Genomic DNA, 27,644 nt, shown 5'->3' with positions numbered 1-27,644 from the left:
CAAGAGCACAAAAGGTGTACATTTCTAGACATTTTGAAAAGCTAGGTAAAGAGCTTTTTTTTGTCTTAAAGGGGCAGTGTTGTATTTTGAGACAGGCTTGAATAAGCTAAGTAGGCAGAGGGTAGCATAATTTGTCTGATTCTCTGTAATAATGGTATGGGAATAATAATGGATTTTATTTTGTAAAGTGGTTTCTTGCATCAAACAACACAACAAAATGTTCAGTCACCTCCTTGTCTGAAGGACAGGTGGATAAACAGGTTAATGTCAAGCTCTGCATGTTTTCTTTATTCAGTCTCATGGAATGTAGGCCTACATTGAGTCCCACACATTGGCTGCTACGGTAGGCTGAATGATTAAACAGTTATTTCCATGTTAAAATGTTATGGGAGGCATTTTCTCCATTGTTTTTGATAGTAGGCCACTCTGGTAGGCCTATATTATGATCAAATAGCCACAGTAGCCTACTTGGCCACTGTTACAACTGTAACTTAAAGAGGGTACACAGTAGGGTAGGGTACACAGGAGGGTACACAGTGTTCACAGTAAATGCACGCTGGAAGTTGCACAGAATTTTCACAACGTTCAAGTTTGTGCTCAGCCGACCTGAAATTTGCTCAGTGCGGAATTTCTTTTAGGGAATATTGCTGCGCAGAGCCCTGACCTCAACCCCATCGAACACCTTTGGGATGAATTGGAATGTCGACTGCGAGCCAGGCCTAATCGGCAAATGTGATTTTGCTAATGTCTTGAAATTCCCCCATATACAGTATTTCCCCATGAGACATCCCATTTCCACGAAGCATACAGTAGAAGCTTGATGTGTCAAGGGTATAAAAAAAAGCTAATATTTTATTTGTCACAAAAACGTCTTAAATCACCCGACTTCAAAACCGACTCTCTCGTTTCGGGTGACTGGTGCAATTCTCAGAGCAGACCTTATTTTACAGCCTGTGTCTCTTTGAACCGCTGTCTGCGTTCTGGACTATTGGGAAAAAAGTATGTTCGCCCGCAACTCTGTAATGCTCCCCAGTGATTTATTGAGACTCACACATAAGACGTTTCAATCCCACTGTGTCTGTGTTCCAAACAGACCTGGGTTCAAATACTATTTTAAATAATTTAGGATCATTTAGCTGTGTTTAGGATTGTGTAAACCCTGCCAAACTGGCACTCCAGGCAGGCTTTGTCAAACGCTCAACGTATTTGAAAGATTTCAAATAGGATTTTAACCCAGATCTGGTTCTTAAACTTCCCTGTAGCTGCACCTGGCTATTAGCAAGACCAACGCCAAGGCTGTCATCGACTGTAAGCTGGTGGGGGAGAAGGCCATCAACGCGGCGGGCAACATCACCACAGATGGCCTGGAGGTGCTGGGACGAATGGTGCGCTCCCGGGGGAAGAAGGACAACTCTGCACCGGTAAGCCCTATAGTCAGACACAGCTGTTTTGACATAGAATTACTAGAATATACTGTAGTTCTAAGGACATCCCCATTCAATATCCATGTCAACATTCCGTAATTGGATTTCTATGCATTTTTAACCTCTTGATTCACCTTATTTTACATGTATAGTCGGGCTGAATTCTAACGTGTCTTACAGTACAGTAAGATGTTTAGTGTCATACAGTAATCAAAACACTGGTGGATAAACTATCTACGGCCTAGGTTATGAATTCCTATAACAGCATTAAGACAGAGGGTTTGAGTGATGTATAATCACATCAGCACTTCAAGGTCCATTTGCCACTAAATATAAACAAGTCATAGAAACAACAGAGACACACTACCAACTGAACTTTCATATCCAATCGCCCAGTTCCATAAATAGCCCAGATATCCTCATACAGGAAAAGCAGTGAGATGTACTCTCTGATAGGCTTGATCATTTTCTTCCTTTGACAAAAACTCTTTTTTTTCAAATGGACCCCTTTCTGCAGAGGAGGAGAAAACAGAGCAATCTGTTTGGAGAGACCAATTATTGATTCTTCCTCCTCAATAAGAGTTGTGCAATGGATCCGTTAGCTATGTGTAATACTTGAAGAGTTATCATACTTTCGCTCAGGTCTTATTTAGGAGATCTGCAGCTTGCTGCTGGTTCTATCAAGAGACTAGTAGTAAAGTAGCACAACCTGTATATAATCTAAATGCAACATGCAACAATTTCTAAGATTTTACTGAGTTACAGTTCATATAAGGAAATCAGTCCATTTAAATAAATTCATCAGGCCCTAGTCTATGGATTTCACATGACTGGGAATACAGATATGCATCTGTTGTTCACAAAAAAAAAAAAAAGGTAGGGGTGTGGATCAGAAAACCAGTCAGTATCTGGTGTGACCACCATTTGCCTCATGCAGTGCTATACGTGTCTTTGCATAGAGTTGGTCAGGCTGTTGATTGTGGCCTGTGGAATGTTGTCCCACTCATCTTCAATGGCTGTGCGAAGTTGCTGGAGATTGCCGGGAACTGGAAAGCGCTGTCATACACATATATCCAGAGCATCCCAAACGTGCTCAATGGGTGACATGTCTGGTAAGTATGCAGGCCATGGAAGAACTGGGACAATTTAAGCTTCCAGGAATTGTGTACAGATCCTTGTGACATGGGGCCATGTATTATCATGATGAAACATGAGGTGATGGCGGCAGATGAATGGCACGACAATGGGCCTCAGGATCTCGCCACAGTATCTCTGTGCATTCAAATTGCCATTGATAAAATGGAATTGTGTTCTCAAAAATGATGTTGGAGGTGGCTTATGGTAGAGAAATTAACATTAAATTATCTGGCAACAGCTCTGGTGGACATTCCTGCAGTCAGCATGCCAATTGCACGCTCCCTCAACACATAAGACATCTGTGGCATTGTGTTGTGTGACAAGTGGCCTTTTATTGTCACCAGCACAAGGTGCACCTGTGTAATGATCATGATCATTTAATCAGCTTCTTGATATGCCACACCTGTCAGGCGGATGGATTTTCTTGGCACAAGAGAAATGCTCACTAACAGGGATGTAAACAAATTTGTGCACAAAGCTTTACAACACTTTACGTTGTGTTTATATTTTTGTTCACTATAAAAAAAGATGTCTGTGTTTGTTGTTCTTTTTGTCCTCAGTTTCAACTGCAGTCGTTTGACATCGTCTGCAGCACGTCCTGGGCCAGCCGAGACAAGTGCTGTGAGCTTCCTGGTCTGGTGAGTTCAAGCCTCACTACTGATCTCATCTACTGACTGACATGGAATGACCCTAACCTTTGTTGTAATGTGTAGTTGCATGTTGTAGGATCATGTCATTTTGTGTCTTGTGGTCGTTATCCTCTTTTTTCCATCATTATGCTTTGGACATTATCGTAATCATTAGCTCATTGTCCTCTTGTGTTCCATGTATTGTCATTTGGTCGCACAGTAGCATAGTCATGTTATTGTGGTGTTTCTCTCATCTCTCAGAGGAAGGAGGAGGACTGTCCCGCCATGCCCCGTGCCTGCACCTGCACACAGGACAGCAAAGGCCCCCCCGGCCCCACTGGACCCCCTGTGAGGACCCTCCGTCTCTCCTTCATCGCCATCATTTGTTACTTAAAGCTGTTGTTGAGCTAGGAACTCATTCATTGCATTCAGTGTCTGATGAACAGAACACGCTGTGACATTTGGGGATGGAGAGGGATATATACATAGCTATAGTACATACACCCGGCGTGTGATAGTGTGCTTAGGATGTGTTGAAAGAGTGGGTCTTTAATGTCTGTGATACGTACAGTATGTTGATGGTGTGTGACAGAGGGTATGTGTTTGTGTGTTATCAACAGGGAGGTCCTGGGATCAGAGGAGGGAGAGGGGACCGTGGAGAACCAGGAGCTGTGGTACAGTACACACACACACACACACACACACACTCATGTAAATAAAAACCCAATGAAAGTCAATGCAGCTTGTAAAACTAAAACCACGATATGTTAGAATTCCACAAGCACTGAGTGGGTGGACAGACACATACCCACATTGATGGATACCAGACACATACCAACATTGATGGATACCTCTCTTCCATAAAAGATCCCTTATACGATGCTTGGCTGAAAACCCACTCTCTGAAAATGCCCCCTGCAATGTTCTAATCTTTTATTCATATCTCATTCTCTCACATGCTATTCGACTCGGGATTGCATGGGTCTTGAAAGTCCCAGAAAATTGCACTGGTGGTTGAATGGTGTGTTATTACAGCATGGGAAGGTCTTTGTAATGCAGGCGTCCTCGCAGTGCGCCCATGCTGTCTTCCTACTCTCATGAATTTTATATTCATCGGAGACGCAGCGTGCCCCCATGAAAGTCAATGGCCTGCGACTGGTTGGCTCACGACAAGACTGACAGAGAGTGGCCTCACGGCTCTCTGATTTGCAGTTAAATCACAGAGTTAGCCTAAAGCCCCCTCAGCCGCCAAGAGCTGGGTCAGATAATGTATAAAGGATGAAGACAGTTGTATGGAATAAAAGATTTATGAACATATTGCTCGCCCTCCATGAAACCTCGCACAGCACACTATTGATATTCATGTCGTCAACTTTTGAAAGCCTTAGATTGCAGTTCCGGTGTTATAGTCTTATATGTCATTAAAACATGTTTATAGTACTATATTACTAGCTAGCAGTTCAACATTCACAAATTGGTATATTGTTGTTGTTTAAAATTGTACTTTCATACTACATAGAGGTAATGGCTGTAGGAAATACGGGATTTATCTAGATCTGTAGTAAAATAGATCACTTTATCTCTTTGTTAACTATATTCAAATCTATTTTATCAATGTGTTCTTCTGTCTCTATGACAGGGGCCGATAGGTCCAGTTGGGGACGCTGGTACTCCTGGGCTGCAGGGGCCTCCTGGCCCCCAGGGCCCCAGCGGCCGCACCATCATGGGCCCCCCGGTAAGACACACACACAAATGCGCATACACACGCTCACACACACCATCTAATACTGCACATATTAGAGGAGTCTAGTTTCCCGACATACATAACACAGCAACAGTACCAGATTCACCTAGGCCTGCTATAAAGTCCACCTTGTAAAAGCTGTTGTAATACTCAGAGGTCGATTCTTTCTCTCTCAAGGACTGATGTTGAACATAAGCCATAAAGGAGGAAGGATGTATCGTAATCTAATAGACTTAACTTTACTAAGGCAATGTTTAAGCCAACCTATGTGTTGAGAAAAACTCGTCAAGGAATCAGGAGAACTCCTTTATCAGCAATAAGAAGTTTATTCAAGTAATTGCAAGGAAGATCACCCTCTCAGGATGAACCCGGAGAGGATCTTGATTATTTACAAGTCACTCAGTCTTTATATACTCCACCTACACAAAGAGCTGCTTAACCCCGAACAAGAGGGAAGTTTACAAAAGAGCTAAGGGTCATTAGCTCTACTCCCTTTAAACGTTCAAACAAACAAAAGCAGGTTCTAACCGGTTCTCACAGCCGATGTGTCTAAGATAGGGGATTGATCAGATCTTTAGAGCCTAAACAGACAGGCAAATAATTCAACCTGGATGGCTTGTACAGATAATGAACGAGTAACAAATCACTCCTTTGTAGGGTGTACGAAGAGGTTACTGGTCAGCTGTGGAGGATTACCAGTGACTGTAACAAAACCATTTTTCACCCACAAAAGCATTAGAATGTAATAAATAACTTTTGCTCCAACACATGGTACATTTTTCTCTCTGGTATAACATACGCAGTTTCTATATCGATGACATGATCTGTTTGTTGTTAATTCAGGATTATGGTGACAGTTAGTAAGGGTTATTAAGGGTTATTAAGGTACAGCTACTGTAAGAGCTTGTGAAACAAATGGCATTTGTAATTAGAACGCAGTGACGACCCCAACTTATGAAATAGCCTCCAAATAAGCTTGCTATTTGCTGTTGATATCTATTGTTGTTTTTTCACACTTCAGGGTGGTCCAGGAGAGAGAGGTGAGAAGGGTGCAGCTGGCGCTCCAGGAATACAGGTAAAGACCACCATTCACTTCCTGCCCTTTCAGACACACTTTCCCTCATCACAAAATGGCACTCAGTCTTCAAATGACATTCAAATGACACCATTGCACCAAAGGGAGATCTTTGAATGTCATATTTAATTTCTATCTCTGTAAGGTAGCTGTTAATAGGAACAAGTCATTCTGAGTTCTGGTGAGAGAGTTTTGTGTGAAGGGCTACTGCTCCCCTTTGGTTTATGTTATGTCGGATTTGCATAGGTAGCAAAAGGAGAAGGTAGAAGTTGGTCTTAACCACTGATAACGGGTCAGCTGTCTTCCCATCCCATTGATGGTAAATCTGAGCATTAGCGGATTGGGCAATCTGATCCTAGATCTGTGGTTATGGGCAGCGCCTGCCTGGACCGTAACAAGACACTTTTACAGAACAACAATAGCTATTTCCCCTCTGTTGTAATGATTCATGTCTAAGATGCCATGAACTTTCATTATAATCAATCTCTGAGCTCAGCCAATTAAGTTGGATCCTGTAAATAACTGTAGAGGTTGGGAGATGTGTGTTTTTGTTTGTAATAGGCTTTGAGCCATGCCATTGGCATTCAGTACCCGTTGTGTCTGAGTGAGGGAATTTGGCTTTGACGGCTGTGAAGGTCATGCAAGAGACTGTGTATTACAAACAGCTCAGGCCTCACAACATTAATTATCTGTAATGAGTTAGGATAATGGTCCAACCAACTGAGCCCGTCAATACAAATGTATTCATGCTGACACCCTTAACAGGCCTTTCTGTTTTCACATGCTCTCTCTCTCTCTACGGTTGCAGGGCATTCCTGGATCTCCTGGGTCACCAGGTCGAGAAGGACAAACAGGAACAAGGGTAAGGTGTTGTTTGTCAGTTTAATCCAAAGGAATAGATTTATGTGTATATAAAGTCATGGTATAGGACCTGGCGTAACAGCACAGTCTCATAGGTATGTATTTGTACATGTAACCCCTTTCCACAGGGACTGCCTGGTAAAGATGGACCCCAGGGGCGAACAGGACCTACAGGGACTATGGTAAATCAGATTGTGTGTGGATGGAGTATCAGGGACTGATGAATGAACTTGATTGAATTGAATTATAAAATACATTCATTCTGTAACTTTGAATTGTAAAATGTGATCTGCAACTTACAATACTTTCTGGTCAACAGTACTGTCCCTGTAGGTTACTTGTTTGTGCTTCTTGGCGAATGTAACAGTTTATTGTTTTGTTTCTTTGACAAATGTTTTTGTAGTACCTCAAGTTACCACTTGGAAAACTAAAGTTACAAATTGGAACTTTGAGTGATTGCTTAATCAGTGAGGTGGCAATTTGTTTGTTTGTGTTTTTCTCCTCCTTCACCCACAGGGCACTCCAGGAGCTCCCGGCTCACCAGGGTCAAGTGGACCTCCAGGGTCACTGGGAGACCAAGGACCTCCTGTGAGTCATCTCTCTATGTCCATGCATGTTACTACTTAAGGAGCTGAACCTCTAGCTAAGGAAATACCCAGCGAGCAGAAATGATGAAATTACATCATTACAACCAGATACGTCAGCATGATGTCATTTCAAACGGTTTTGCCCGTTGTGTGTAGTATTCGGGGGTTAGGTTTTGGGAGACAGCAAAGTCATATATGAATATATTGTACATAGTCCTACAGTACAGTATATATATCATAATTAGGACTTAGAGTTGTTCCTGACTGCCTGACTTGACCAATAAAAGTTACAAACTATAACAAGCGCCAGGCATTATTCTAGGGCAGGTCACATGGTCAGGAATATGTCGTATTTCTATGTATGTATAAAGACCTGGGAGAGAGGATAACAGTTCAAAGGGGATATTCGGAGGCAGATAAATAATTTAAGGAACTATATATACATCTCGTTCTACATCAAGAAAATCTAACATTGTAAGGGGAAGCTATGTCAAAGATGCACTGTATTTTATGTTCGCCAGGCTTGAAAAAGGACTTTGCTAAACTAATAGACACTCAGTCCACCAACTTCATTCTAAAGCTGTCTGTGTGTGATGCTGAAATGCAAACAGGATTATGTCTGCCTGCTTGCTTTTTGGGATCGACACGCCTGTTGTCTATCTGGTGGACAGAGGTGTGATAGACAGAGATGCCGGAAGCCAAGGAGTCTTCAGGAGATTGTTTTAAATGTAGGGGATACAAATAGTGGATGTCTTGACGTGATCTCCAAAAGAGTTCCAGACTAGTAATGCACATGTTGACTCATAACCCGCAGTCCCCGCGATTACATCAACGGGGCGGACATGTTTAGGGTCATTAAATATTGTGTGGCTGAAGGGCAGGTTGAACAAAGAGAAACAATACCTTAAAAAATCCATAAATGTAGAATTCTTGTGCAATTTATACAGGCTACATTGAGTTTTTTTCTTTCATTCATTTAGACTATCTGGTATTAGTGCACAAGCCTAAGCTTTAGGGTTTAACTGTACATGTGTCAAATAGCCGGCACCAAAAAAAATCATATTTTGCACAGAAAATCTTTCCCGATTTTTATTTTGCGTTATTGTATTTTCTCCCCGGTCTTTGCTCCGTGAAAGATGACAGAGCGAACTTTACCGATGTCAACTAGATTGAAGCATTCATTCTATCAATCTGATACATTATTCGGTTGAGCATGGGTTTATTTAGTCTTCTAGGGAAACATATAAAGACAAAAGAGAAGCTACATGTATCTAATTATAGACAAGTTGATTAACAAATAGGCTACTAAAATGTTGGCAATTTTAAGCAGAATCATACAGTTGAAGTCAGAAGTTTACATACACTTAGGTTGGAGTCATTAAAACTCATTTGTCAACCACTCCACAAATGTCTTGTTAACGAACTATAGTTTTGGCAAGTCGGTTAGGACATCTACTTTGTGCATGACACAAGTCATTTTTCCAACAATTGTTTACAGACAGATTATTTCACTCTATCACATTTCCAGTGGGTCAGAAGTTTACATACACTAAGTTGACTGTGCCTTTAAACAGCTTGGTAAATTCCAGAAAATTATGTCATGGCTTTAAAAGCTTCTGATAGACTAATTGACATCATTTGAATCAATTGGAGGTGTACCTGTGAATGTATTTAAAGGCATACCTTCAAACTCACTGCCTCTTTGCTTGACATCATGGGAAAATCAAAAGAAATCAGCCAAGACCTCAGAAAAGAAATTGTAGACCTCCACAAGTCTGGTTCATCCTTGGGAGCAATTTCCAAACGCCTGAAGGTACCAGGTTCATCTGTACAAACAATAGTACGCAAGTATAAACACCATGGGACCACGCAGCCGTCATACCGCTCAGGAAGGAGACGCGTTCTATCTCCTAGAGATGAATGTACTTTGGTGCGAAAAGTGCAAATCAATCCCAGAACAACAGCAAAGGAACTTGTGAAGATGCTGGAGGAAACAGGTACAAAATTATCTATATCCACAGTAAAACGAGTCCTATATCGACATAACCTGAAAGGCCGCTCAGCAAGGAAGAAGCCACTGCTCCAAAATCGCCATATAAAAGCCAGACTACAGTTTGCAACTGCACATGGGGACAAAGATCGTACTTTTTTGGAGAAATGTTCTCTGGTCTGATGAAACAAAAATAGAACTGTTTGGCCATAATAACCATCGTTATGTTTGGAGGAAAAAGGGGGAGGCTTGCAAGCCGAAGAACACCATCCCAACCGTGAAGCACGGGGGTGGCAGCATCATGTTGTGTGGGTGCTTTGCTGCAGGAGGGACTGGTGCACTTCACAAAATAGATGGCATCATGAAGCAGGAAAATGATGTGGATATATTGAAGCAACATCTCAAGACATCAGTCAGGAAGTTAAAGCTTTGTCGCAAATGGGTCTTCCAAATGGACAATGACCCCAAGCATACTTCCAAAATTGTGGCAAAATGGCTTAAGGACAACAAAGTTAAGGTATTGGAGTGGCTATCAAAGCCATGACCTCAATCCCATCGAAAATTTGTGGGCAGAACTGAAAAAGCGTGTGCGAGAAAGGAGGCCTACAAACCTAACTCAATTCCACCAGCTCTGTCAGGAGGAATGGGCCAAAATTCACCCAACGTATTGTGGGAAGCTTGTGGAAGGCTACCCGAAACGTTTGACCCAAGTTAAACAATTTCAAGGCAATGCTCCCAAATACTAATTGAGAGTATGTAAACTTCTGACCCACTGGGAATGTGATGAAAGAAATAAAAGCTGAAATAAATCATTCTCTCTACTATTATTCTGAAATTTCACATTCTTAAAATAAAGTGGTGATCCTAACTGACCTAAGACAGGGAATTTTTACTAGGATTAAATGTCATGAATTGAGTTTAAATGTATTTGGCTAAGGTGTAGTATGTAAACTTCCGACTTCAACTGTATCTAAATCAGGCAACAACAACAACAAAAAATGCACCCACTGTAAAAAAAAAAAATCATTATGTCATCATTGACTGTAGCGCAGATTCTATATTTGGTTAGGGTTGAGTGGGTCACATATTTTTTATTTTGAACCTTTATTTAACTAGGCAAGTCAGTTAAGAACAAATTCTTATTTACAATAACGGCCTAGGAACAGTGGGTTAACTGCCTTTTTCAGGTGCAGAACGACAGATTTTTATCGTGTCAGCTCGGGCCCAACGCTCTAACTACTAGGCTACCTGCCGCCCCAATGGGTGGTTGCGGATGGGATATTAGCAATTGCGGGCGGGTGTGGGTGAACAAACAGCTGACCCGCACCACTATTCCAGACACATGTAGAATCTATGCTTGTACAATCTATGCATCCTGTATATTCTGCCGGCTCGTGGTGGCCCAACGGTTTATGTTGGTGTTTCCTTTATTTCGGCTGTTAACTGTATGTTGTCGTTGTCTATTTCATTGTTGCCAGAAAAACTGACTTTTGTGTCACTGAATGGCCTGTCTTTTCTTTAGAAAATCGGAGGTTAACCTAACACTATCATGACTATAGAACAGAATATGTTTGTGGCGGTTTAAGTAAACCTTTAAATTGCCTTACAATGTCATGACAATATGCAATATGCATTTTAAGCTACATTGGTGGCTTGCAAGGCACTAACGTATTTATATTTTTTATTTGTATTTTTTTCACCTTTATTTAACCAGGAAAAAACCCATTGTGACACGTTGTCTATTTTGCAAGGGGAGACCTGACCAAGAAAGCAGCAGCAGTCAATACAACATTTTAACATACCAATACAAACAGCACAACAACACGTCATTAGGTGCTCATCCGGCCTGGAGGAAACATTTACACTCCTCAACAGAGTTTTGGGCCAGAGTTTTAAACCCACTAAGGGGCACTAGTATATCTAGGTGAAGCATATTTTGCAGACTTCCATGCCTCAGGTGCACAATCGGAATGGCAGTCTTGCTTAACTCGGCAATGGCCCTGTGGACTTTTAGTAGCAACCATCTAGTAGACCGCGTCTGGGAACTGCTGGTGGTGATGGTGAAGGAGAGCAGGCTACCCAGAAGGGCTTTGTAGATGAACAAATACAAATGTAGCTGTCTGCGTATGTAAAGCGAGGTCTAGCCCTCCATTTGATATAAGGTGCACTGGTGGGTGAGTGACTTGGCATTTGTAACATAACGCAAAGATGCATGATAAACAGAGTCCAGTCTCTTTAACACAGAACAGGCTGCATGCATATACAATATGTCACCATAATCAATTACAGAAAGAAAAGTGGCTTGAACAAGCTTCTTTCTGGCCTCAAATGGGAAGCAAGCCTTGTTACAAGAATAAGAACCCAATTTGAGTTTAAACTTCCTCACAATTATTATCTACGTGAACTTTGTAGGACAGCTTATCGTCCAACCAAAGATCAAGGTATTTGTAGGATGACACCTTTTTAATTGGTGTGCCCCAGATGTCAAAATGCTAACATTCTCTGGCTGAGAGCCATACAAGGTTAGCAGTAATTACATACTCTTGCCTACTATGTAATTACGATGTAATTACTGGTACTGCATCGTTATTATTTGTCATTATATGACCTTTGCAGATAAATGGTTATGACAGGGTTCAAATAATGACGGTAGCTTGCTTAAGGTAGCTTCTAGCTTACTGAAGGTGGCGTCTGTTCATTGTGCAGTGCTTTTTCCTAAGAAGAGTTTTTCATACCTGTCATCCAGATTGTCTTTCAGTCTTTCTTGTAATTCTGTTAACCTTTCCAAATTGGTTTTACTTCTCTGGGGAAAATGTCTACTTCTTGATGCAAGTTCTTGAAAGGAAAAAGATGGCAAAGAAAATGGACAACTCAAAAAATGTGTACAGTAAATGTACTTCATTGTTTTCTGTCCATTGTCATTCTTCCTCTTGTTCTGTTGCAGGGTTCCGCTGGAAACAAAGGAGAGAAGGGAGAAAGAGTAAGTCATAGAGATAACAAGCATATTGGTAATTTATGTAATTCTTCATATACATTGCTTTTGCAACAGTGGCAACCACCCATTCATGCCAGTAAAGCATTTATTAAATTCAATTGAATTGAGATATCTTATGATACTTATCTCGTTCTGTATAATATACAGTATACTATATATACAAATGTATGTGGACACCCCTTCAAATTAGTGGATTCAGCTATTTCAGCCACACTCGTTGCTGATAGGTGTATAAAATCGAGCACACAGCCATGCAGTCTCCTTAGACAAACATTGTCAGTCGAATGGCCTCACTGAAGAGCTCAGTGACTTTCAATGTGGCACCTTTCCAACAAGTAAGTTTGTCAAATTTCTGCCCTGCTAAAGCTGCCCCAGTCAACTGTGAAGTGCAAACGTCTAGCAGCAACAACAGCTCAGCCACGAAGTGGTAGGCCACACAGGCTCACAGAATGGGACCGCCGAGGACTGAAGCGCATAGTGCTTAAAAATCGTCCAAACTGCCTCTGGAAGCAACGTCAGCACAATAACTGTTAGTTGGGAGCTTCATGAAATGGGTTTCCATGGCAGAGCAGCCACACACAAGCCTAAGGTCACCATGTGCAATGCCAAGCGTCAACTGGAGTGGTGTAAAGCTCGCGGCCATTGGACTCTGGAGCAGTGGAAATGCGTTCTCTGGAGTGATGAATTCACCATCTGGCAGTCCAACAGGCAAATCTGGTACCTGCCCGAATGCATAGTGCCAACTGTAAAGTTTGGTGGAGGAATAATGGTCTGGGACTATTTTTCATGGTTCAGGCTATGCCCCTTAGTTCCAGTGAAGGGAAACTTCAGCATACATTAACATTCTAGACAACATTCTGTGCTTCCAACTTTGTGGCAACAGTTCCTGTTTCAGCATGACAATGCCCTTGTGCACAAAGCGAGGTCCATATAGAAATTGTTTGTCGAGATCGGTGTGGAAGAACTTGACTGGCTTGCACAGAGCCCTGACCTCAACCCCATCGAACACCTTTGGGATGAAACTCTGAATGCTTGGCTATGAACTGACATTTACTCCTGAGGTGCTGACCTGTTGCACCCTCTACAACCACTGTGATTATTGTTATTATTTGACCCTGCTGGTCATATATGAACGTTTGAACATCTTGGCCATGTACTGTTTTAATCTCAACCCGGCATAGCCAGAAGAGGACTGGCCACCCCTCAGAGCCAAGTTCCTCTCTAGGTTTCTTCCTAGGTTTGTGCCTTTCTAGGGAGTTTTTCCTGGCCACCGTGCTTCTACATATGCATTGCTTGCTGTTTGGGTTTTAGGCTGGGTTTCTGTATAGCACTTTGTGACGTCGTCTGATGTAAAAAGGGCTTTATAAATACATTTGATTGAAATAGAATGCCGACTGCGAGCCAGGCCAAAACGCACAACATCAGTGCCCAACCTCACTAATGCTCTTGTGGTTGAATGGAAGCAAGTCCCCGTAGCAATGTTCCAACATCTAGTGGAAAGCCTTCCCAGAAGAGTAGAGGCTGTTATAGCAGCAAAGGGGGGACCAATTCTATATTAATGCTCAAGATTTTGGAATGCGATGTTCAACAAGCAGGTGTCCATATACTTTTGTATATGTAGTGTAATTCTGTGAAGTATGTGTTCGATGCTTAACCTCAATGTTCAAGATAAATAATGCCCTCCTTTCAAGTAATTGCTGCTCCTCAGCTTGGCGGTATACAGTAGGTGTTCTCTGACAGCCTGACAGTATACAATTACCATTACAACAAGTTTACTGAAGAGCAATATCACACGGTGTACTGCACCCAGAACACATTTTGTAGAAGACCTATTCATGCATACTTTATAAGCTAAAGCTTTAGAGCTGTGTTACTCAACTTTAGAAATGATTTTCTACTTTACAGCAGTTATATTTTTAAAGAGCTATCTTTCTAGTGTTAAGTACTTTATGGATTGGTTTCGCCCATAACAGCGAACAGCGAATGGTTAATAAGGTTTTTAGACAAGGCTCAAAAAGCAACATCTATGCTTGTCAACAACAGCCATGTTTTCCAATCGAAAGAGTTGATGCCAAATTCACGGCTGGCAGGCTTTCAACCCAAGTAATGGTGGAGGAAATGTCACCTGTGGGATCGATGAAACAGGTTGGATCAAACACACAGTGTTATCTGTAGCCATGGTCTTGGTGTCACCATGTGTTTTTGCCTCCAGGGTGACCTGCAATCCCAGGCATCGGTCCAAGCAATCGCCCGGCAGGTCTGTGAGCAGCTGATACAGAGTGAGTATTTTTTAAATCCTGCATCTGACCCTCTTCCTGTGTGTGTTTGTGCGGGTTTGTGTATATGGATGTGGGTTTGCACAGGTCTTGTGTCTTTGGGTGTAATTGTATTCTATAGAAGGGGTGTACAGTTTGAAAAAAGGAGTGTTGTCTATGAGGGTGTAAATGTATTTTGCCATTGGCATCCATTCATGCGCCACTGACCTCAGTCTGACGTCTGTCCCACAGGTCACATGGCTCGCTACAGCTCCATCCTCAACCACATCCCCAGTGCACCCGTTTCGGTCCGCACCATTCCTGGACCCCCAGGAGAGCCCGGGCGGCAGGGCGGCCAAGGACCACAGGGAGAGCAGGGGCCCGCGGGCAGACCAGGGTTCCCCGGGTCCAACGGAGAGAATGGACAACCAGGAGCCAGAGGTACTGAATAGAGATGATTCAGATTTAACTCAAGCTATCGAGTAAAGATATAGTCATGTAGCCTGTGCCATAAGCTTGTGAGAGAAAATATTACAGTAAATGATACCGGCAGGTAATGTAAGAAAACATCACTAATATAATCAGAAAGAGGATTACGTATTAGGCTAGATCTACAATATTGGACATGACACTTGTAGTGCTGAAGGTGATATAATATGGAAAGGAGACAAGCATGCCCACTTCTCTGAATTTTGTCACGGTGTGTGTCCCCTCTGTCTCTGTCTCTGTCTGTCCAGGTTTGTCAGGAGAGAAGGGTGACAAGGGAAGCCCAGGTGTAGGAGTCCAGGGTCCCAGAGGCCCCGTAGGACCCCCAGGTAACCAAAGCAATGCCTGGTGAAAAACACCCCAAAAAACGAAAAACTGCACATTTCCAACTTACATTTTTCTCCAGGGACTTCCTTTGCCACCGAGCCTCTGCAGAGGAAATCAACATCTGTTAAGGGGGTGGATTAGAAAATGGGAAGTCATCCAATCTGTTTTTTGATAAAGCGTCTCCCTCTTGATTCAAGGGGAGAATATGACACGAAGAGGGTAGCCCAAGTAGGATTTAATTTACTTTTGTTTGTTGTTTTGTTGTTTTTCATTAAGCTGCCCCTACTGGTTTAATTAAACATTATTAGGGGGCATAGCTTTTGACTCCTTTATTGATTGTAGTCTAGCTGACGCAGTGTGTTGATTAAACTCCTGGAGCGGTTGCCAGGTTGGTCTACATGAGAGAACTCGGAGCGCTACTGGGAGAACACGTAGGTGTCTGGCATGCGCGAGATCATTGCCTCCAAGGATATTTGAAAAAGGATATTCATAGCCTTTGCATTTCCTGATGGAGACAGCTCAGTGATAATAGCATTTTGGGTCTGATGAAAAGGCACAAAAGCTTATGCTTATTGGTACTGACTGCTGGGTAATGATAAATGTGCTGATTCTCTTCCTTTTGTGGAGAGATGTTTGGTCTAATTATGGACTCTAGCTAGTTTTCTATTTCAAAGCACACTACTAGATTTGAAGAGATAGTTCACCCAAATTACAAGTTGACGTATTCGTTTCCTTACCCTGTAAGTCTATGGATAAGGTATGACAGCAATTCATGCTTTGGTTTAGTTTCCTTGGCACTGTTTCCACATGGTAATGTTTTATCATTTTTGGGCACCAATTCAATTCATGGGACCAATAGTAGCATTTTTCACACATTATGTTCAAAACATCTACAAGTGATTTTGTTGAGCTTTACAATAATGGGATTTGCGCCACAAATGCTAAAACGTTAGCATGTGGAAACAGTGCCAGGGAAACTAAACCAAAGCATGGATTGCTGTCATAACTTCTACATAGACTGCATACAGGGTAAGGAAACCAATGTGTAATTTTGTAATTTGGGTGAACTATCCCTTTAACTTCATGAATTCTACCTCAATATGCAGTGTTCTTAGTCACAATGAAAACAATAATAATGCCATCATGTTTTATTGGTTTGCCATAATGTTTCATATAATGATTTAACTTCGGGAATTTAGCTCAAAGTTAAAATCTTAATTGTTAATTGAAAATGTATTTGTTGTATCAAAACACACTCCCCCCACTTCTCCGCCCTCTCATCACTCCTGTTCGTTCTCCTCCAGGACCAACGGGTCAGGGGCGGACAGGTAGCCAGGGTCCATCTGGTCGGCCGGGGAACCCTGGAACTCCTGGGCGGCCGGGTATCCCTGGACCAGTGGGGTCGGCTGGACCTCCTGGATACTGTGACCAGAACTCTTGCGTGGGCTACAACGTAGGAGGTAATTATGACACTCATCCTCCCCTACCACTGTACACACACCAAAACACCACAAGGCAACATGAGATTTTTATAATATCAAAGTCCGATACATTAGATCTAATTGTTTAGCCATAGTGAACTCCATTGGCATTCCCATCAGCTTGTTGTGTAGATAACCTTTACCTGAGAATTCACTCTCTGAGAATGGGTTTCCATGTCTGTATATCTGACCTATTGTATCATACCCTGCCAATCAATCACCAACTCATTTAATCCAATAAAAGCTCTTTGAAAGGGAGACCTGAGCAAAGAGGTCTCATTGGGTTAAATCCGCCAGGGGGTTGACCCGAATCACACCCTTATCCACACTGTATTTCAAGGTGATGCTAAGACAACATGACCTATCTGACCTATCTTGAAAAGGAAGTTATCAGAATCGCCTACACTATAGTATGACTAACTTAACAGTTAACCAAGTTTAGTTTGGTTGCCCATACTGAAATATATTTAAGCAATTGGCATTTGTTTTCTGATTTACTTTATGCATAATAGACTTTGAATTCTAATGTATTGAGACCCACTTGATTAACCTCAGGACTGAACCTCATTAAAATAAATGAGTGGGAGCTCTTTATTCTCTGTTTACGACAGCTCAGGAAAATAATGAGCCCATTCTATTATCTGATGGTTTACAGTAAGATGGCCGTGAGCATATGGCTTATTTATGAATCCATTAGTTCCTGTTGCCATTTAAGCCTTGAAATACAAAATGTAACCAAGATGCAGAATTCAGCTTGGAAACAATGACTTACAATGTGGTGAATTCATATAATGGTACCTGAGAATATTTTTTTCAATGTTGCCATCTCAGTATCCCAGTATTTTAGCTTGTGAAATTGAATTTAAACAAGCCTGCTTGGTTAAACGTCTATAGACCCTACAGATATCTGTGAATGCTTGTGACATGTACAATATAGTTATTCCGACAAAATATCTATAAACTCTCAAAGCCTTATCACGATAAGTCATGTTTCAGTATTTGCATCAAGTTTGGTTACATTGTTTCAAAAATAAAATTCTGCATCTTTAAAGTCATGTGATCATGATTTATTCAACAATAGTTTGTCATCTAATACACATGGTTATTGTGAGTGTGGATACAATCTATAGCGCCCGAACTGTAAATGCATGTGTGCATGGACACCCATCAATGATGTCTTTCTCTATCGGCCATTTTCTCTGAGGAAAAGGCATTACGGTGAGCACACTGTATGGCTCGAAAGGCCTGCGGTGTTCTCCATGCACTCCACAGTGTGAGTAATACCAGCATGGTGACTTTATGATTTTGTCTCATCTGTCTGACCTGTGGTATGTGTGTGTGTCTCCCTCTCTCTCTCCTTCTGTCATCCCTCTCTCTCTCTCTCGCTACTTTCTTACTCAAGTCCAACAGTATGGGTAGTGAGCAGCGTTCAAAAGGGTTGTAGTGAAGGTGTTAGGGTAGACAGGCTTGTCCCTTGGCCCTACCCCCTCGCTATATCACTGTCAGCAATGACTACTGCCTTGTTTCCTATAAAGCTGTCCCTCTCTTTGTAGAAACACATTCTGCCTGACACAAAAACTAATTTAGCCAAAAATGCATTTTTTTTTTATCTCACCCCATATAAACTAATATATACAGTTGAAGTTGGAAGTTTACATACACCTTAGCCAAATACATTCAAACTCAGTTTTTCACAATTCCTGACATGTAATCCTAATCCTGGGTTAGTTAGGTTCACCACTTTATATTAAGAATGTGAAATGTCAGAATAATACTATAGAGAATTGTTTATTTCAGTTTTTATTTTTTTCATCACCTTCCCAGTGGGTCAGAAGTTTACATACACTCAATTAGTATTTGGTAGCATTGCCTTTTAAATTGTTTAACTTGGGTCAAACATTTCAGGTAGACAAGCTTCCCACAATAAATTGGGTGAATTTTGGCCCATTCCTCCTGACAGAGCTGGTGTAACTGAGTCAGGTTTGTAGGCCTCCTTGCTCGCACACGCTTTTTCAGTTCTGCCCACAAATGTTCTATAGCATTGAGGTCAGGGCTTTGTGATGTCCACTCCAATACCTTGACTTTGTTGTCCTTAAGCCATTTTGCCACAACTTTGGAAGTATGCTTGGGGTCATTGTTCATTTGAAAGACCCATTTGCGACCAAGCTTTAACTTCCTGACTGATGTCTTGAGATGTTGCTTCAATATATCCACATCATTTTCCTGCCTCATGTTGCCATCTATTTTATATAGGACTCGTTTTACTGTGGATATAGATACTTTTGTACCTGTTTCCTCCAGCATCTTCACAAGGTCCTTTGCTGTTGTTCTGGGATTGATTTGCACTTTTCGCACCAATGTACGTTCATCTCTAGGAGACAGAATGCGTCTCCTTCCTGAGCGGTATGACGGCTGCGTGGTCCCATGGTGATTATACTTGCGTACTATTGTTTGTACAGATGAACGTGGTACCTTCAGGCATTTGGAAATTGCACTGAGTTTGAAGGTAGGCCTTGAAATGCATCCACAGGTACACCTCCAATTGACTCATATATGTCAATTAGCCTATCAGAAGTTTCTAAAGCTATTAAATCATTTTCTGGAATTTTCCAAGCTGTTTAAAGGCACAGTCAACTTAGTGTATGTAAACTTCTGACCCACTGGAATTGTGATACAGTGAATTATAAGTGAAATAATCTGTCTGTAAACAATTGTTGGAAAAATGACTTGTGTCATGCACAAAGTCACAATGTCCTAACCGATTTGCCAAAACTATACTTTGTTAACAAGAAATTTGTGGAGTGGTTGAAAAACGAGTTTTAATGACACCAACCTAAGTGTATATAAACTTCCGACTTCAACTGTATTTTATCCAAGGCTTCTCTATGCTTCTGCAGGGAATGTGTACAGTTATTATATTCTATAAGGAGCCAATAGTTGAATACTGATTGTCATTTGATGCGTTATTCAGTTGAGGTGTCACATATATTTAATAAGAGATCCACTTAGACCTCCTGTCCCTGTCAGTGTAGCTCATCCATACCCCTCTTTAGCTCTTCTGGCCGCTTTGATGTCGTCGCTAACACTGTTCCTCGTGTGTGTCTCTTCCTCCTTCCTGTCCTGTCCCGCTAACCCAATCAAAAACTAACAAACAAATGCACGCTTTGGGGGTGGCCGCGGTGGCTAAAGAGGGTGGCAACGGTGGTGACCCATCTGACCACCGCAATCTTCCCTTAGTCCAATTGCCCCCCAACGTCTACCAGAACTATGACGAGGCGGAGGAGGAGGACCCCTATAGGTACGACGCGGGGGGCTACCCCTCCGAGTACTATCAGCCCAACTACCCGGCGCCCCGACCAGTCGAGCCCGAGGACCCAGCCCTGACCCAGGGCGACGAGGTGCTGAGGTCCCCCGGGATCCACCGCTCCTCCAGGAGCCTGGCTGAAGAGGAGAAGGAAAAGAAAGAGGAAGAGGGGCCGGAGGAGAGGAAAATGGTTGGTCCCATGAGGGAGAGCAGGCTAAGGAGAGTCTTGAGGAAGTCAGGGACACACAACTGAGGAGTTGGGACTATTCAGTTAAAGGGAGAAGTATCCAAAGGGGGTTCTAAGGACTATCATTAAGTGCCTGATGTCAATGTCAAATGGACATATGGGAGGGGAAGGGTGGAGGAGGTTGGAGGAGAGAGTGGGAGGGACCATCTTCTTCTCCTCTTCTTTCTGGAAGTGTTGTGGTTGGTGGTGTAGATAGGGTATGTGTACTGTTGGTTGTAGTGTGGTCAGATTTTTGTGTTTGTTAATCGGTTACTTCAAGAGATACAATTGTATTGTTATTTTCTTTTCGTTTTCAGCATACCACCTCTGTGCTTCATTCATCTAATTTCATGCAAATGATCAATTTCCTGGTCACGGTTTACTTCAAGTGCTTGTTTATGAGCTTAGTAAATACTGGAAGAACATAGGCCTACAGTGTAGTGTAGTATATTATAGTCTAGTGTATAGTATAGTATAATATAGTATAGTTTAGTAGTAATATTTTTGTTCAATTGTAGCTTTTATTGCTAGGATATTACTCAAGAGTGGATAGCAAGTGCTATTTGAACATTTTGAAAATAGAGTAGAATATTAACGATCTACTACTTGGTCATATTAGTAGTGAATATAACTACCTATATTGATAACTACCCAACTAACATTATAAATACACTCAATATGACCAGTTATTCTCCAGCTGTTCAAAACTTGACAATTATTATTTATTTTTATGAAATGTCCCATAGTGTAATATTTGCATGTGTGTTTGTTTCACATATAATTATTCAATATCAATTTATAATGCTATTTTGTACCCACCCATGGGAAACAACATATCTACATAGATATATGCTTTCATTTCTTGACAGGGTCATTCAAGCTACCAGCCATATAGCCCAACTAATACCCCCATTGCAGTGTTACGGTACAAACATTTTGCTCTTTGTATTTTTACGATACATGTATGTCTTTAAAGGGTGTTTGAGAAGGTGCTAAACATGTAATATAACACGATTATGAGTTACACATGTGAAAAATATATTTCTTTTTTAATGTATGTTTATTGTATTGCAAGTGTCTCGGAATATGGTCTCCAGAACGGGAGCGTTCAGCCTACAGTATTGTGATGAGTTGTTAGGCCTGTGGTCTATTCACCTTGCAGAGCTCCAGAGACTAACTATGTGGAATAGGCCACTGTAGTGTCTCTCATCAGAACATGTTTCAATCGAGGAAGTAATTTATTTTTTACTTGGTATTGATTTTTCAAACAATAAAATTGAAGTACAACCATTATTCGCGGTGGGTACTTTCAACACTGCTTCTTTGTTCATATGGATGTGTTTGTTTTCTCCTACAAGTAATAAAATGCACTTCAATTGGACCAATGGCAGAACTTCAATTACATTATCAGTTATAAGACGTTTCATTACTAAAGGACCCACACAGATGGCAACCCCAAAGCAATGTGTACTCACACAGATGGCAACCCCAAAGCAATGTGTACTTGCTACAGCTGAGAGTCTTCTAAATGACATCTGTAATCCTTGTTGTGGTTCTCTCAGCTATCGGCACTTGAAAAGGGATGCACTCACACACACACTGAAACTTTGTAAGCAAGCAGTGTGCAATACTTAATTATTTTGAATCCGTGAACCGCATAGGACTTACAACTAGGGCTGTTGCGGTGACCATATTACTGCAACACCTGCGGTCACGAGTCATGAAGGCAATCAAATTCCATGTGACTGTCACAGTTAGGCTTCTCCAAGCTCTGATGCTGCTGGTCATTAGTAGCCTACAAAACATGCTAACTGCCTGGTACTCAGCACTCTATTGTCCCTCTAATCACTTTGACATACGTGCAAATGTAATCGAAAATCGAATCAAACACTTCATGAGAGCCCATGAGCTCATGTTGCGCAACATTTCTATAGTCTATGCAATTGTGCGAGAAAACAGAGTGATGGCCTCTACTAAAAAGAGGATCCCATCAGCTAGGCCTAGTATATTTATTTCTAAACTTTCCTAATATTAAGCACATAGGCTATACTCCTGTTGTAAATATAACCAAACCGTCTGGCAGGAAAATTAACCACTCAAAAAAAGCTTCCTCCATTCGCTATTTAAGTGCATAGATGACATGTATTTTTTCCTGTTTCCATACAGGTGCATGATAATGGTCCATTCCAAATCAAAACAAATTTCACACACAAACTATTTAGTATATGTAACGACAAGATTAAATCAAGAATAGTCTGATGGTTAACAATATTAGCCTATCACTTGTGAATAATATATTATCACTTGTGAATTATGTCCAGCATAAGAAAAAATGCTTTTTTTGCAACTTTTTCTAATCATAGTCTGCACACCTCATGTAGCCTAGGCCATAGGCCTAAATGTTTTGATATGGTTTGTATCACAACTAAAGTTGCCAAATAACTTCTTAAAATGTAGCTCATTAATCCACTTTACAAGGGGTGTAGAGCCTAATTGGCATACATAAGCAGCGCGTGAGTTTCAAGTTTGGGGAAGATCATTTTCACCATAAAAATGCAGCTTTATAATAAAAGCATTACATGCATAATTGCATTTGCAGTCACTTTTGAGAATGCTGTTCTAATGGAACATTTGCACTTATGAGGGTGCATTACAGCCACACAAAGGGGATACCGCCTGCTTGTTGAGTGACGGATGTAGTGTGTACAGCCTGCGCAAAAAACAAAGCAGAGCTCATTCCTTTCAAGCAACTTTTTTCAAATCATCATTAGAGTCGCATCATGCAGCCTTACAATGTATTAAAAATCATTAATTAAGTTACATTAATAACTCTAAATTAAGCATATAGGAATACTTATTTTTTGTTAACCACTCAACACAGAATAGCCGTATGTGCGCACTCCCTCAAATCGTTTGGAGAAAATATCCTTTGTATTTTATTCGGCTTTCTTCACTTGTATTCTTCATACTATAAAATAATGCCATGGAATTCTAAGCAAATCTTGTCTGCTAAATTAACTAGTGTAGCCCATAGCCATTTGGCATAGCCAGATCAGGACCTAACATAAGGACAACTCAGAGTATGCTATTCTGTTCTTCTGAAATAGACTACTTTTTCTTCATATCATGCTTCTTTAGACCTGTCTAAAATAAATAATGGATTTATTGTGAATGTGTATGCTATATTACATGGATTTATTAGACTTTTTAGAATGTAGATGTTCCAAAGGTCTGCATCCGTGGCTTGTGGAAGCCAGGAGATGCTAAATGTGTTTATGTTAATTAACGGTCAATTACCGTGAGACCGACAGTTATTTGCTTGACAGTCACAGGCTGACAAAACTTTGTGACTGCCACAGTCCTACTTACAACCAAATGGAACTGACACACACCGTAACGTTGTGAAGCCAGAAACTTTCTTCCTCTGTCTAATTGCTGAGTGAGAGTAGAGTCTGCCTCGCTATTATTTCTGCCGCGTTCTGAGGGGAGGTGTAATTACATGATCTGCACCCAGGAAATCTCCAGGCCAGATGTTAGATCCCCTGGGGTCACGCTGCTAAGTGGACCCTGGTCACAGACAGACAGACAGACATGTGCCCCTGTACATAGGTCTGCCTTTTCACTCCAAGTGGGGGCGAATGAATGACGAGCTGACCATGAAGGCCAAGGGTGTGCAAAGCTGTCATCAAGGCAAATGGTGGCTACTTTGAAGAATCTCAAATATAACATATATTTTGATTTGTTTAACACTTTTTTGGTTACTACATGATTCCATATGTGTTATTTCATAGTTTTGGTGTATTCACTATTATTCTACAATGTAGAAAATAGTACAAATAAAGAAAAACCCTGGAATGAGTAGGTGTGTCCAAACTTTTGACTGGACTGTATATATACACTACCGGTCAAAAGTTTTTAAAATAAATGTATCCTGCTCTCTCTCCCTCTTATCACTTTCACAAACCCAAACACACAAAAAACATACACCCTATAAGGATTTTAAAAAAATCTGATTTCAGACAAGTCATGTCACGATCACTACGAGGTTACCAAGTATTTAGGTCAAGTGAAGAAAGAGAAGTCTCATCCTGGGGAAGGATACAGTGGCGGATGTTTCCCTCTCTACTGTGTGAGCTGTCAACGCTAACAACCAGGCAATTTACAGGTACATTCCGAGGACATATTGAGGCGCGGCGTTACATAAAGATGCCACAATCACCATGTTTTAGACCTATGTTTTTCCCAGTGAACGGTATTTGCTCAAATGCTTGGATTGTCCGGTTGTACAGAAGCATTTTGTAAATGTACATGTTATTGTTACTTCTACTTTAACTGTCAGAGAATGTGAAACTTACATCGGCAGGTCTGAAAATAAGCTTGAGATTTTAAAGTTTGGACCTAGTGCCCCACCTAGTGTGGATTTTCAGATAATTCATGATCGGGAAAGAAATGTCTGTGCTATACGTACATCCTGCATATATTATATATATTTATATATTTTATATATATGGGATACATACATTTTGAAGGACTTCATTATCTCAGATGATTACATGACTATAGGTCTGGTGAATGTGATTACCACAGTCATTCTTCAGTTTTGAACAAGACATTAGAAGGGCCAAACTGAACCTGGAAAACAATGTAATATTTTCAATAGGGTAGTCATTTGGGTTCTAATATATCAGAGCATGGGTAATTAGAGTACATTTTCATAATCACATTCAATTAAATTAGCCTCCCTTTAGACAATTTATAAAAAGGCTACGTGATTTGGGGTAATCTGATGTTGTGCCTGTTTATGTTATTACTGGGTCCAACAAAGGATGATACTGAAGTCCCTTACTGTTTACCATAGATAATACAAATAGATGTGGACTGTCTGAAGAAAAAGTGAAATTTCAATCATTTTAGTTTAGATGTTGGACTTTAAAACATATAAAATAAAAAACAAAATGTCACGTCGCGAATACAATAGATGTAGACCTAACTGTGAAATGCTTACTTACATTAACCAACAATACAGTTTCAATAAAAATAATAGTTAAGAAAATATTTACTAAAGTAACACAAAATAACAATAACGAGGCTATATATACAGGGGGTACCGGTACCGAGTCAATGTGCAGGGGTACAGGTTAGTCGAGGAAGGTTGTGAAGGAGACAGCAAGATAAATAATATATTCTCAGATATTCCAAAAAGGAGAGAAAATCTTGATGTAACGAATGTGCATACATGTGAATGTGATTTAATGGACATACGAAAAGATAATTGCAAAGCAAAACTTTTTCTTTGGCCTGGTGTCACTATGTAAAGTGGCTTGCGAAAGTATTCACCTTACTTGGCATTTTTCCTATTTTGTTGCCTTACAACCTGGAATTAAAATGTATTTTTTGGGGGGGTGGGGGTTGTACCATTTTATTTACACAACATGCCTACCACCTTGAAGATGAAAAACATTTTTTATAGTGACACAAACAAGTAATAAAACAAAAAAACAGAAAACCTGAGCGTGAATAACTATTCACCCCCCCAGAGTCAATACTTTGTAGAGCCACCTTTTGCAGCAATTACAGCTGCAAGTCTCTTGGGGTATGTCTCTATAAGCTTGGCACATCTAGCAACTGAGATTTTTGCCCATTCTTCAAGGCAAAACTGCTCCAGCTCCTTCAAGTTGGACGGGTTCTGCAATCTTTAAGTCATACCACAGAGTCTCGATTGACGTCTGGGCTTTGACTAGGCCATTCCAAGACATTTAAATGTTTCCCCTTAAACCACTTGAGTGTTGCTTTAGAAGTATGCTTAGGGTCAATGTTCTGCTGGAAGGTGAACCTCCGTCCCAGTCTCAAATCTCTGGAAGTCTGAAACAGGTTTCCCTCAAGATGCATTTAGCGCCATCCATCATTCCTTCAATTCTGACCAGTTTCCCAGTCCCTGCCAATGAAAAACATCTCCACAGCATGATGCTGCCACCACCATGCTTCACTGTGTGGATGGTGTTCTCGGGGTTATGAGAGGTGTTGGGTTTGCGCCAGACATAGCATTTTCCTTGATGGCCAAAAAGCTAAATTTTAGTATCATCTGACCAGAGTACCTTTTTCCATATGTTTGGGGAGTCTCCCACATGCCTTTTGGCAAGCACCAAAAAAACACCAAAAGCAATGGATTTTTTTTCTGGACACTCTTCTGTAAAGCCCAGCTCTGTGGAGTGTATGGCTTAAAGTGGACAGATACTCCAATCTCCGCTGTGGAGCTTTGCAGCTCCTTCAGGGTTATCTTTGGTCTCTTTGTTGCCTCTCTGATTAATGCCCTCCTTGCCTGGTCCGTGAGGTTTGGTGGGCAGCCCCCTCTTGGCAGGTTTGTTGTCGTGCCATATTCTTTCCATTTTTGAATAATGGATTCAATGGTGCTCTGTGGGATGTTCAAAGTTTCGGATATTTTTTTTATAACCCAAACCTGATCTGTACTTCTCCACAACTTTGTCCCTGACCTGTTTGGAAAGCTCCTTGGTCTTCATGGTGCCGCTTGCTTGGTGGCACACCTTGCTTAGTGGTGTTGCAGATTCTGGGGCCTTTCAGAACAGGTGTATATATACTGAGATCATGTGACAGATCATGTGACACTTAGATTGCACACAGGTGGACTTTATTTAACTAATTATGTGACTTCTGAAGGTAATTGGTTGCACCAGATCTTATTTAGGGGCTTCATAGCAAAGCGGGTGAATACATATGCATGCACCACTTTTCATTTTTTATTTATTTTTTGAAACAAGTAATTTTTTTCATTTAATTTCACCAATTTGGACTATTTTGTGTATGTCCATTGCATGAAATCCAAATAAAAATCAATTTAAATTACAGGTTGTAATGCAACAAAATAGGAAAAACGCCAAGGGGGATGAATACTTTTGCAAGGCACTGTAGATAAAATATTAATAATAGACCCTATACAGTGCATGCGATCATAAATATTAAACAGCGTGTGTGTGCGCGTGCGTGTGCTTTGGCGGGTATGCCCGGTGAGAGAGGCCTTATTATGCAGACCATGTGGATCCTTGCATGGATATGTATAAACACAATATCAAAAGACTGATGACGCAACAGTGCAGAAAATACACAA

The 27,644-nt window shown here is 41.1% G+C and overlaps 1 protein-coding gene across 4 annotated transcripts in view; it reads left to right on the top strand.

Annotated features, from left to right (window-relative positions):
- Positions 1-21,902, top strand: part of LOC129819773 (collagen alpha-1(XIV) chain) — an 84,851-nt gene extending 62,949 nt beyond the window's left edge. For 2 of the 4 annotated variants that reach the window (XM_055876348.1, XM_055876345.1), the window contains 15 exons: positions 1,263-1,421; positions 3,122-3,199; positions 3,452-3,538; positions 3,811-3,864; positions 4,830-4,925; positions 5,956-6,009; positions 6,818-6,871; positions 6,999-7,052; positions 7,387-7,458; positions 12,392-12,427; positions 14,655-14,721; positions 14,950-15,138; positions 15,435-15,512; positions 16,815-16,970; positions 20,181-21,902. In XM_055876348.1, the coding sequence (XP_055732323.1) occupies positions 1,263-1,421; positions 3,122-3,199; positions 3,452-3,538; positions 3,811-3,864; positions 4,830-4,925; positions 5,956-6,009; positions 6,818-6,871; positions 6,999-7,052; positions 7,387-7,458; positions 12,392-12,427; positions 14,655-14,721; positions 14,950-15,138; positions 15,435-15,512; positions 16,815-16,970; positions 20,181-20,548 (1,602 nt within the window). In that variant the 3' untranslated portion in view covers positions 20,549-21,902. Of the gene's footprint in view, positions 1-1,262; positions 1,422-3,121; positions 3,200-3,451; positions 3,539-3,810; positions 3,865-4,829; positions 4,926-5,955; positions 6,010-6,817; positions 6,872-6,998; positions 7,053-7,386; positions 7,459-12,391; positions 12,428-14,654; positions 14,722-14,949; positions 15,139-15,434; positions 15,513-16,814; positions 16,971-18,393; positions 19,504-20,180 lie in introns of those variants that run through there. The other 2 variants (XM_055876346.1, XM_055876347.1) reach the window with 2 other exon arrangements.
- The last annotated feature ends 5,742 nt before the right edge of the window (positions 21,903-27,644 follow it).

The sequence above is a fragment of the Salvelinus fontinalis genome, chromosome 22 (assembly GCF_029448725.1).
Source record: "Salvelinus fontinalis isolate EN_2023a chromosome 22, ASM2944872v1, whole genome shotgun sequence".
Classification (NCBI taxonomy): domain Eukaryota; kingdom Metazoa; phylum Chordata; class Actinopteri; order Salmoniformes; family Salmonidae; genus Salvelinus; species Salvelinus fontinalis.
The sequence above is the reverse complement of the archived record's forward strand: the minus strand, read 5'-3'. Positions and strand labels throughout refer to the sequence as shown.